Here is a 13,237-nt window from a genome sequence, read left to right as displayed (position 1 = left end):
CTTTTGCAAAAACAGTAGCATATTATCCTATCAGGAACCCCAGGTAACCCGAAATTATTAAATGTGGTATTGCTGGAAAAGGGATATACACTATTACCAGGTGTATCAATATTAATAAGATCATTCAATTAGTGACATCACAAATTATGTTGAAAGGTGTCCCAATATTTCAACAACAAACATTAGCTTGGTAAGCAGGTTTCTGGTGTGTATCTGGGGAATTGTCAATATGAAAATCATTTGCAAGATGCAAGATGTTTGGCTATATACCCTATCATGGCTATATACCATGCCATGGCTATATACTACGCCATGGCTATATACCCCATCATGGCTATATACCCTATCATGGCTATATACCCTATCATGGCTATATACCACATCATGGCTATATACCACATCATGGCTATATACCACATCATGGCTATATACCCTATCATGGCTATATACCCCATCATGGCTATATAGCCCATCATGGCTATATACCACATCATGGCTATATACCACATCATGGCTATATACCACATCATGGCTATATACCACATCATGGTTATATACCCTATCATGGCTATATACCCTATCATGGCTATATACCACATCATGGTTATATACCACATCATGGTTATATACCCTATCATGGCTATATACCACATCATGGCTATATACCACATCATGGCTATATATCCTATCATGGCTATATACCACATCATGGCTATATACCACATCATGGCTATATACCACATCATGGCTATATACCACATCATGGCTATATACCCTATCATGGCTATATACCCTATCTATACCCTATCATGGCTATATACCACATCATGGCTATATACCCCATTATGGCTATATACCCCATCATGGCTATATACCCCATCATGACTATATACCCCATCATGGCTATATAGCCAATCATGGCTATATACCATATCATGGCTATATACCACATCATGGTTATATACCCTATCATGGCTATATACCACATCATGGCTATATACCCTATCATGGCTATATACCCTATCATGGCTATATACCCTATCATGGCTATATACCACATCATGGCTATATACCACATCATGGCTATATACCACATCATGACTATATACCCTATCATGGCTATATACCATATCATGGCTATATACCACATCATGGCTATATACCACATCATGACTATATACCCTATCATGGCTATATACCCTATCATGGCTATATACCACATCATGACTATATACCCTATCATGGCTATATACCACATCATGGCTATATACCCTATCATGGCTATATACCCTATCATGGCTATATACCCTATCATGGCTATATACCCTATCATGGCTATATACCATGCCATGGCTATATACCCTATCATGGCTATATACCCTATCATGGCTATATACCATGCCATGGCTATATACCCTATCATGGCTATATACCCTATCATGGCTATATACCCTAGCATGGCTATATACCATGCCATGGCTATATACCACATCATGGCTATATACCCTATCATGGCTATATTCCACATCATGGTTATATACCCTATCATGGCTACATACCACATCATGGCTATATACCCCATCATGGCTATATACCATATCAAGGCTATATACCACATCATGGCTATATACCCTATCATGGCTATATACCCTATCATGGCTATATACCACATCATGGCTATATACCACATCATGGCTATATACCCATCATGGCTATATACCACATCATGGCTACATTGTATATACCATATCAAGGCTATATACCATGCCATGGCTATATACCACATCACGGCTATATACCCTATCATGGCTATATTCCACATCATGGTTATATACCCTATCATGGCTACATACCACATCATGGCTATATACCCCATCATGGCTATATACCATATCACGGTTATATACCCTATCATGGTTATATACCCTATCATGGTTATATACCCTTTCATGGCTATATACCACATCATGGCTATATACCACATCATGGCTCTATACCCTATCATGGCTATATACCACATCATGGCTATATACCCCATCATGGCTATATACCCTATCATGGCTATATACCCCATCATGGCTATATATACCATATCATGGCTATATACCCTATCATGGTTATATACCCTATCATGGCTATATACCACATCATGGCTATATACCCTATCATGGCTACATACCACATCATGGCTATATACCCCATCATGGCTATATACCCTATCATGGCTATATACCACATCATGGCTATATACCATATCATGGCTATATACCACATCATGGCTATATACCACATCATGGCTATATACCCATCATGGCTATATACCCATCATGGCTATATACCCATCATGGCTATATACCCTATCATGGCTATATACCACATCATGGCTATATACCATGCCATGGCTATATACCACATCATGGCTATATACCCTATCATGGCTATATTCCACATCATGGTTATATACCCTATCATGGCTACATACCACATCATGGCTATATACCCCATCATGGCTATATACCATATCAAGGCTATATACCACATCAAGGCTATATACCACATCAAGGCTATATACCATATCACGGTTATATACCCTATCATGGTTATATACCCTATCATGGTTATATATCCTATCATGGTTATATACCCTTTCATGGCTATATACCACATCATGGCTATATACCACATCATGGCTATATACCCTATCATGACTATATACCTTATCATGGCTATATACCCTATCATGGCTATATACCACATCATGGCTATATACCCTATCATGACTATATACCCTATCATGGCTATATACCCTATCATGGCTATATACCACATCATAGCTATATACCACATCATGGCTATATATCATATCATGTCAACTGTATATATACCAAAGACTAAACTCAGTAAAAGATGTTTAAACAAAACCTCAATTCAATAAGAATAAACACAAAACATTCTGTACATAGTTTTATTTTGTACACTTATCCATCATTGTCAGACATTCCACCCTACACAACACCTAGAGTACCATCAATTATATTACTCCATATTCACTTCAGCAAGTATTGCTTCAACATCTCAAACAAAAATGAAATGCATTTATTCCTAATGCTTATGCTTCTTCTTTTTCTTCTTGTGTTGTACTGGAACATCATCTGTTTCATCTGAAGATAAAAATGAAGTCTTTTGTATCAATTTTTTTTCTTCAAATTTGACATTTTCTGAAATATTTGAAGCACACACTCTACAGGAATACAGCTGTACCATCAGAAATCATAACAGAACCTGTATCAAACATATTTTTAACTGCAAATACATTTTAAATTTGTTAACTTAATTTGCCTATGCATGTAAATTGAACCTAAGGAGCTGCTAACTCTTGTTTTACAATTACTAATGTTGGTGTGCTGAAGCAAATCAACTGATTCCGATATACTCTCCTCACTCAAAATAATTTGCTGTCTGAGACAGATTTCATCAAGAAAAACAGGGTTTTAACAGCCTTACCAACAGAATGCCTGCGTTTCTTTGCCTTTTTATGCTTCACTTGTGTTTTTGAATGGCTGTTAACCAAGATATCTAAGTAAAAAAGAAATCATAATATTATAACGAGCAAAGACTACGTAAATTCTATAATCACAGTACTATATTGAAACATCAGAAATAGTGTTAAACTATTTTCCAATCTACCTGTATGAACAGTAAATTAATTTTGGATTTATAAACTCGGACACAATTTTTTTTCTGTATTCTGATGAAGAAAATATGTGGTATCTTGATTGGCAAGTGTCAGAGAAAACTTTAGATACTGATTGCTGAGTATAACTTACTAGCTCCAAAGGGTATATATCGCGGTTTCAGATTGTCTGGGGTGGCGATGTGTCGCGGTGGTGGGACTTTTACTTTGGGTAGGGAAGGCACATCCACACTAGTCGTGACATGAAGTTGACCACAGAATTTTGTACCTGTGAACAGAAAGAAAACTTTACCATAGTAAATGTTATCCGGCATACAAATCTAGGTACAACTCCATGAAATCAGGTCCGAAATAGGGGACAGGCTTTTCACTAGATTAAGCCTTAAACTTAAATTTCCTTATTTTGGGTTGAATAAGAGCTTTGAAACCTAACTACATAACGAAAATTGAATTTGAAAAGTTGTTCTATCCTGGGTTAGGGGGAAATATAATTGAAGAAAAAAAATACAAAGACTGGATGTATGCAATCCATGGGCATTGCTAATCCAGATCTCTACACAAAACAACACTTCTATTGCTTAATGGTTGTTAATTTAAGTTGAACATAAACTGTAGCAGTCGAAATTTATCGTTTTATAAAGTGGAGGGGGCAACACATAAACTCTCTCAATGTAGTTGGAAGGAATTTGTTGGCATCACTGTAATGAACAGTAAGTAACAAGTGGGCTTATTGCTAGATGCTGGATAAGAGTATTTAATGGTGTCCCATGGCACTTTACCTACCAAATAGAGACTCGAGATCTAACGATCCAGCCTTCATTACATTCGAACAAAAATGCCTAAACAAGAAGACAGAGACAAAGAGAGAGTTAAGATTTTAAAGAGTCTGCACCTTCACCCCAAAATAACTTTGCTATATACCTCCACGATGTATTTAATTAACTTACCTACGGACATCCTCCCGGACTTTTTACTGGGTAATATAGGACAGTAGGAAACCTGAAACAAATAATTAACTCATGGTAAGACAGGCTATCACTTTTCAAATTATATGTAAGATTTTTTATATGAGAACTTCATTTAAAATGGAAACTTTTTACTGGTATGATATTTTCAATTTTGATCCGATGTAGCAGAATCCTGATGGGATTCTTCACGAAACAATGTTAGTTCACTTGCTCGGATGGCAGTCTTCAAGAAGGATGTCAAAATACTTTCAATTATAAAATGGAAAAAAATTGCCATTGGGACAAAGGAATTACCATTTTTCTAGTTACCGATTACCATGACCATGATATACATGTGTACTGTAAATTGACACACACAAATTTTAGAGCAAAACCAAATTAAAACAGATTAGCTGAATGATGAATTAGTATGCAAACAATGATTACTATAAAAACCATGTAGATAAACCACAATTAGCACAATCATAATTTAGGTGAATGCTTCCAGTACAAAAAACTTTAAATTAAGAAAACTGCTAAAATATGTACATTTAGAGTATAACCAGAAAAACAGTTTGTTGCATGCATGAGAAATAACCATATTTATGAACACATACTCCACTGATGTCCCCTGGCACTGGAAATGTGTCCATGACAACATCCTGAAAAACAAGGAAACAAGAAGATCAATTTTGTGTCACATATGTTCATTTGTTGAGATTCAATATGGCAATAGCATTAACAAAAATGACAAGTGCAATCAATGATTGCGAAAGCTCACCGGTGGCAGCAATCACAATATGCTTTCATTTTTTATGTATGTATAAGCATGTCATTTTGAAATTGTATGTCACATAATATCGCTCCTAGACCTCTAATGGATGTATAAACCAAATAAGAAGGGTGTGGACTTACAAGCTTTTCAAAACTAACCCCCAAAATCTTTAAAGTGAGTTTTTGTGTCAAAAAAAGTAAGTCCACTAAATAGTTAAATGCCAAACTGCCAATTTTGTTTCTGTATGATTTGCCACAGCATCACTCCTGGATCTTTAATGAATGTATAAACCAATTAGAAGGGTGATAGGTGTATACTTTTTGACTTACCCCAAAACTTTGAAGTGAGTTTTGGTGCAAAAAAGTTAAGTCCACATAATGGTAAAATGCGAAAAAATCACAATTTTTTTTCCGCATGATATTGCCATAACATCACTCCTAGACCTCTAATGAATTCATAAACTAACTTAGAAGGGCCTGAGGTGTATACTTTTGGACTTACAAGCTTTCCAAAAACTTACTCCAAAAACTTTAAAGTGGGTTTTGGTGCCAAAAAAGTTAAGTCCACTAAATGGTAAAATGCGAAAAAATCACAATTTTATTCTGCATAATTTTGCCATAACATCACTCCTAGACCTCTAATGAATGCATAAACCAACTTAGAAGGGCCTGAGGTGTATACTTTTGGACTTACAAGCTTTCCAAAAACTTACTCCAAAAACTTTAAAGTTTTGGGGTGGGTCGCCGACGCCGACGCTAACACGGACGCCGGGGTGACAGCATTAGCTCTCGGTTACTCGTAACCGGTGAGCTAATAAATGGTCGTAAACTTATGCTATGTGTCAAGCATGAAATGATAAAAAAAATTTGAAGATGAATAAATAGAATCCAAATGAATAGAATTTCAGCTTATTGGGAGGAAATTTATATTTCAAATCAGACAGAACAAAACTTTTTGAAATTAAGAAAAACAGCATGTCTACCTAAAATTTGCAATTGAATTCCAGTATGAACAATTTCTGTAGATTTCAAAATATGAACTTTTCGGTATGACCTTACCTTAGTCTGGAGATGACTTATCTTGTCCAATGATATTTCTTGTCCACTCAGCCTTCTCACATCAAACTGAATAATACAAACAACTATGGGTATATATACACGTTTATGTAAACAAAAATGGTCTGCCATAATACTGTATATTGAAAAGTATGCCTATTTCGATACAGATTAAAGCTTGTTTTAATACAGAAGAGGGGTGTTTTGTAAGGGCTTAAAATCAACTGGATCATACCAGTGATTTTAAAACATTAATGCTCTTAATCTCAATCTTTGGCATTCTCACGTACGTATGTACAAGACAGATGGAGTGAAAACCTTAAGTTCCCCCAGTTTCACCAGAAGGGGACTAATAGCTTATAGCCAAGTAGAATCTTAAACATGACCTACATTAGAGAATCAAACGTCTGTACAGGTCTACAGCGATTCAAGGTGAAATGCAGGAAAATTAGGTATATGCTGGTACTTACATCACTAGGAGCCTTGATCAACCAGAGTTCGCTCCCCTGGACAACCTCTGTACTAAGTAGTGACTTTGTGGTTTGGCTGCTGCTGTTAAAATTCTCTGGCACTTTATACCTGTAAACAACAATGACCCTTAGCTTGTTCTTCAATAGTTATTTAGTCTGCAAAATTTAACAGTTGAGAAAACTACATTACTTGTAAATTTGTATCTCCAACTGATATCCTTCAAATCCCTTTAAATATGAATATAACCAAAGGTAAGAGAGACTTAAAGCCTGTATGTCCCATATTTACCAAAACCAGTCCTGAGAAGTTGAACAAGAGACTGATAGGCCTTAACGGTCAGTTGAGTTCTAATCATTCGATTTGACTAATTAGCCCTCCAACAGAGACTAATTAGCCCACCCACAGAGACTAATTTAAATTAGCCCTCCCACAGAGACTAATTAGCCCTCCCACAGAGACTAATTAGCCCTCCCGCAGAGACTAATTAGCCCTCCCACAGAGACTACTGTATACCTGGTATTTTTCGCCCCAGGTTATTTTCGCCCTTGAGCAACTCAAAAGATATTCGCCCCGTTTTAATTTTGCCCTAAACTACTTTTAAGAAATGTATTTTCCTCGTTCACAATCGGAAAATACCGTTCTGAATTCTCGATACAATTGCACTCGGAACACTCGGGATTTATCCAGTTCCCCCATTTTCTTTTCTTCGCATATCTCGCTGAGGTGTGAAATGTAATCAGGTGTGAAATATACAACGTTTACCTGTGTTCAGATTTACTTCAGCCTATATTGATTCAAATAGTATAAGGTATGCATGGTCGATTTCAAGCAAACGCGATGAGTGGTGAGTTCACCGTGCCGTGACTAATTAGAAGTCTACTGACCAGTGTTTTCTTTTGTTCATTTGTCATCGAGACCTATTTGTGTGCATAATTTCAAAACATGTTTGGATTTTAAAAGTTACTTAGTATTTAAAGCTTTTGTTTAAAATCAAATATACTAAACCTAGTACGCTGTCTTATTTTCGCCGATATTTTCGATTTAACTCCACGTGATATCGCAAATTTACAAGGCCTATATTCAGATCTAGATTTTATTTCATATGCACAGATTGGAATAAAACAATTAACTATTTTATAAACTTAGTGTAAATATATAACACGTGTTGCCTGTAATTGTATAGGATATAACACACTTGGAAAGTACGAGGGTATGTTTTGGATCCGACTACAAGTAGCCTATGTAAGATAACTTGTAAATCCTGCAATTGAGCTTGAAATTTTCGCCGTCATCTTAAATTCGCCCTATCATCAAAGGGCGAAAATGGCGAAAATTAAACGGGGGCGAAAATTACCAGGTATACGGTAATTAGCCCTCCCACAGAGACTAATTAGCCCTCCCACAGAGACTAATTAGGCCTTCCACAGAGACTAATTAGCCCTCCCACAGACAAGGCGTGATTAGAATAAGTCACTTGAGACTTCATCTCAGGTAACCTAAAAGTTTTTTTTAATTAACTTCATTTAAACTAATTATACTTACTTCAACAATTGATTTGTCACCAAATTATCACTAGATTCAGTCTCTTCACTGTCAGAAACAATACTTTGATTGCCATTTTGATATCTTGTCATCCCAGGCGTCTCCTTTTGCTTGGGCGACCTGTCTATTTGTTTTTTGGGAGACACTTCTACTTTTTTGGGGGGCGACTTGTCTGACTGTTTTCGAGGCGACTTGTCTGACTGTTTTCGAGGCGACTTGTCTAATTGTTTTTGGGGTGACCTGCCTAACTGTTTCAGGGGCGACTCATCTACCATTTCCTGTGGAGAGGATTTGTCAAACAATTTCACTTTGATTGGTTTCTCTGGTGAACTATCAATCACATCAGACTTATCATGATCACCTTGTTCTGTTAACGATTCACTTATATTTCTACTATCGTCGTTATGTTTCCTTTTCTTGTGCTTTTTATGAGATTTATGTTTTTTCCTTGATGAACTCTTATTCAGGGTGTTGTCCATTCCTGATAAAATACTCGGTGATCCACATACTTCCTCCTCCTCAGCTCCATCATCTGACACCTTCTGAACATCACCATCTTCATTGTCACTCATTGTATGAGATTTACTTTTTCTATGTTTCTTCGGTGATTTCTGTTGCATTCTGACTGACTGTGTCTCAGATTGACTATTATTCAGCTGGGAGCTTGTTTCCACAGAAACACCTTCGTGATTTTCACCGTGCAGTCTGGCATCGAGACGCTTCTTTCTTTCAGGAGTAATATCAATATCAACGGGAAGGTCAGAACTCCGGAATGCAAATTTGTCTTTTCTGTTCTCCGACAATTTCCCGGACACTTTAGATGCCAGCTTTAAGATGTCTTTAGTTATCTCAGTCTCGCTGTCTGATATTTCATGCTGTATATTTTTACCAACATGTTCCTTGTGCTTTTTCTTGTGCTTTTGTTTCACAAACTTGAGGACATCTGGTGTACGAAGTGGGCTGAATCCTTTGAAATGTAATTCTTCTAGATGGCTCATCAAGATTTATTTTCAATGCTGAAATGGAAAGTATAATGTAAAAGTATAATGAAATGTATACGTTTATTAAACGTTACACATATTCCTGTGCCTTTAGGTTTAATTTTCATGCCTTGACCAACAATATGTGCATATCTTTAATTTTGCCAGATGTTATTTATCAAGGGTGCAGACAACATATGCCTGTCCAGAACCCTTGGATTTTGAAAATGACTTGACAATCGTATGATCACATAATTTCAGTGCATATACATATACATGTACATATAAGTATTATGTACTTAGTATGTAGAAGCGAGGTGAGGTTTATGTGGAGTTAAGATCAATGCAGCAAATATAAAATGTAGTGACTTACATGTACAGTAACACTTTTAAAATACATTATGGACCATAATCCTGTAACTAATGTAAAAACATAAGTCTTAATTGAGACCACTGGCCATGACACCCATGTCTCCAAGTCACTGCACAGGGACATACATTTAGTTCTGAAAAATTAACTAGAAATACCTATAGCCTCTGTATAATATATTCCTGGTTAATTTTATCATACGAGACTATACACTTAACCACTATTTAACAAAAATGTGTTTACCACTTTTGGGTCATTTTGGAAAAGATAGTAAAAAGACATGGTGTCAGGGCCAGAGGAAACACGGGCTACCATAGCAAATGTACATCCAGTTGTGTTACCGGTACTTCACTTCTGGTTGCAGTGACTCTGTTTGAATTGGGAAAATTACAGGAAAGAATATACAGATTGGCATAGCATTCAGATGAATGAAATAATAAGAAACAAGCAAATGAAACAGAAATTGCAATTTCCTGTTTGAAAAAAATTAAAGTGATTTAGCTGATTTTACAGAAAAATGAACAGGTGACCTTTTAAAATTTTAATGCAGTTATTGTAGCAAACAGCGACGTTAATCTTTCACCTACAGACCATACATGTAACTCTCGTTTTTTGTCAATTATACCTTTTCTGACAGAAATAATTTGCTTGTGTTTCTATTGATATTGTATACGTTATACTATACTATCTGACTAGCTTCAGGAATGATAGCTATACGAAACGAGCGCCTGTGTTACACAAGCGTCTCAGTGGTCGAGTAAACCTCTACTCACGCGTGCCCGCGGGTGCACGGGCTGGGAATATCTGTGGAATTCCGTAACCTTAACGAAACTAGTTCTTCTACTGATAATGTAAAGCATAACATAGAATCACCTCAAATACGCCTGTTGAATTTGGAGGAATTACGGAAAACTGCTTTCCCACCACGTGCCACTCGTTATTCACGCCTATGCCATACAAGCGTTTCGCTGCCTTTTGAACATCAATTGGATAACTAAATTTTGTGGCGATGACGGAGACAGATAATTCCGGAAAAAATGGCTTTATTCATTCGATCTAACAGAATATAATTTTTATGACCTGCAAAGAGGATCAATGTATTTTTTTTGGATTCAATTCAATTTAATTCAGCTGAATTAGCTCATTTATATAGAACTATACATCTTCCTCAGTTCTAATGACCGATTAAAGCATCAGCTTTGTATTATCAGATTAACAAATACATTGGGAATATAAGGATTAAAGGAACAACGAAAAATGAAAGGTAATTCATCCTCCAAGGAATAACAGATTTTGCAAAGTATTTGTACTTTTGGAATATAGGCCTACTCCTGAATAAATTCCTGCCCTGGCACTCTAGGTCATGTTTGCACAATTTGTTTTCAAAAGCCTTCCGAGATTGTAGATTTAGTCAAACATATTAAGGTACAATTCTCTCTGGTAACCAAGTTTTATGGGGTTTTTTAAAATAAAAATAATGTACTCTTCTCTTCCAGTGACATCAAATTATCAAGGAATATTGGTTAGTGACATGCTTATCAATAACAGCTATATTTCATGGGTTGTGGAATAATGGGTCGTCAATAAAAACAAAATAACACCAAGTCATTATAGATTTATCTTTATCTAATAGTGCAAATATAGAGCCCACATCTGTCCTTTTTCATTCATAATACATAGGATAACCCATCTCATTTTATACAATACAAACTATTCGTGGCGAAATTCTGCAATCTCCATCATTCAAATGTACTAAAGCTCATACAAAATACAAACATATTAAAGCTTGACAATACTTGATAAAGTTTTAATCTGACACATTGTAAAAGATTAATGTAGATTTTATATTATTAAAGATGTCTTTAAAAACAACTAAAATGCTATTTCTGTGCAAATTTCACATGCATTCCTTGTTGTTGATGTCTAGATCTTATAAATAAATAATAAAAAAAAACAAGAGATCCCAGAGGGATCTTGGCGCCCACCATTGAATGATCTTTATAGGTTCCATGTCAGATTGATCTTTTCTCTACTTTTCCCTTCCTCTAAGTCTTACTAATCTGTGTAAATTCAGAAACAGCCCTCTAGTACTTTTCAAACAAGGGGAACCTATATATAAAATTTAAGATTTAGCGATAATGGCTGTCTGTTGTTTTCGGATTGGTCCCAAAATGCAACACCAGGGACCAAGGGGAACCTACATATGAAATTTGAGAAAGATCCCTTCATTACCTTCTGTAAAATAGCGATAACAAACTTCAATTGTCAAAATACAAGATGGCTGCCTGTCGGGCAGGTTGTTTTCTGACTGGTCTCAAAATCCAATATGCATAACTAGGCACAGAGGGCAACCTACAAATAAAATTTCACAAAGATCCCTTCAGCAATTTCTGATAAATAGCGATAACAAACTTCAATTGTCAAAATCCAAGATGGCTGCCTGTTGGCCATGTTGTTTTCTGATAGGTCTCAAAATGCAATATGCATAACTAGGCACAAAGGGCAACCTACATATGAAATTTGAGAAAGATCCCTTCAGTACTTTCTCAGAAATAGCGATAACAAACTTCAATTGTCAAAATCCAAGACGGCTGCCTGTCGGCCATGTTATTTTCCAATTGGTCTCAAAATGCAATATGCATAACTAGGCACCAAGGGGAATCTACATATGAAATTTGAGAAAGATCCCTTCAGTACTTTATCAGAAATAGCGATAACAAACTTCAATTGTCAAAATCCAAGATGGCTGCCTGTCGGCCATGTTGTTTTCCGATTGGTCTCAAAATGCAATATGCATAACTAGGCACCAAGGGAAACCTACATATGAAATTTGAGAAAGATCCCTTCAGTACTTTCTTAGAAATAGCGATAACACACTTCAATTATCAAAATCCAAGATGGCTGCCTGTCGGCCATGTTGTTTTCCGATTGGTCTCAAAATGCAATATGCATAACTAGGCACCAAGGGAAACCCACATATGAAATTTGAGAAAGATCCCTTCAGTACTTTCTGAGGATTAGCGATAACAAGAATTGTTTACGGACGGACGGACGGACGCAGGGTGATTTGAATAGCCCACCATCTGATGATGGTGGGCTAAAAAACAAAAACAACAAGAGATCCCAGAGGGATCTTGGCGCCCACCATTGAATGATCTTTATAGGTTCTATGTCAGATTGATCTTTTCTCTACTTTTCCCTTCCTCTAAGTCTTACTAATCTGTGTAAATTCAGAAACAGCCCTCTAGTACTTTTCAAACAAGGGGAACCTATATATAAAATTTAAGATTTAGCAATAATGGCTGTCTGTCGGCCATGTTGTTTTCGGATTGGTCCCAATATGAAAAATTAGGCACTGAGGGGAACCTACATATGAAATTTGAGAAAGATCCCTTCAGTACTT

The 13,237-nt window shown here is 36.3% G+C and overlaps 1 protein-coding gene across 2 annotated transcripts; it reads right to left on the bottom strand.

Annotated features, from left to right (window-relative positions):
• Positions 1–2,951: 2,951 nt before the first annotated feature.
• LOC117330765 (titin homolog) lies at positions 2,952–10,821 on the bottom strand. Of its 2 annotated transcripts, none has more exons than XM_033889244.1 (9): positions 10,708–10,821; positions 8,485–9,500; positions 6,942–7,050; positions 6,475–6,540; positions 5,259–5,303; positions 4,642–4,693; positions 3,828–3,962; positions 3,505–3,576; positions 2,952–3,161 (listed from the first exon to the last, which is right to left on the bottom strand). In XM_033889244.1, exons 2-9 carry the CDS (start codon positions 9,480–9,482, stop codon positions 3,103–3,105), a joined length of 1,536 nt encoding a protein of 511 aa, XP_033745135.1. In that variant the 5' UTR covers positions 9,483–9,500; positions 10,708–10,821; the 3' UTR covers positions 2,952–3,102. The 2 variants fall into 2 exon arrangements, with proteins under 2 accessions (XP_033745135.1, XP_033745136.1); XM_033889245.1 differs by having other exon boundaries at positions 10,608–10,809.
• Positions 10,822–13,237: the final 2,416 nt, after the last annotated feature.

The sequence above is a fragment of the Pecten maximus genome, chromosome 7, assembly GCF_902652985.1.
Source record: "Pecten maximus chromosome 7, xPecMax1.1, whole genome shotgun sequence".
Taxonomy (NCBI): domain Eukaryota; kingdom Metazoa; phylum Mollusca; class Bivalvia; order Pectinida; family Pectinidae; genus Pecten; species Pecten maximus.
This window is presented reverse-complemented; position numbering and strand designations above follow the sequence as displayed.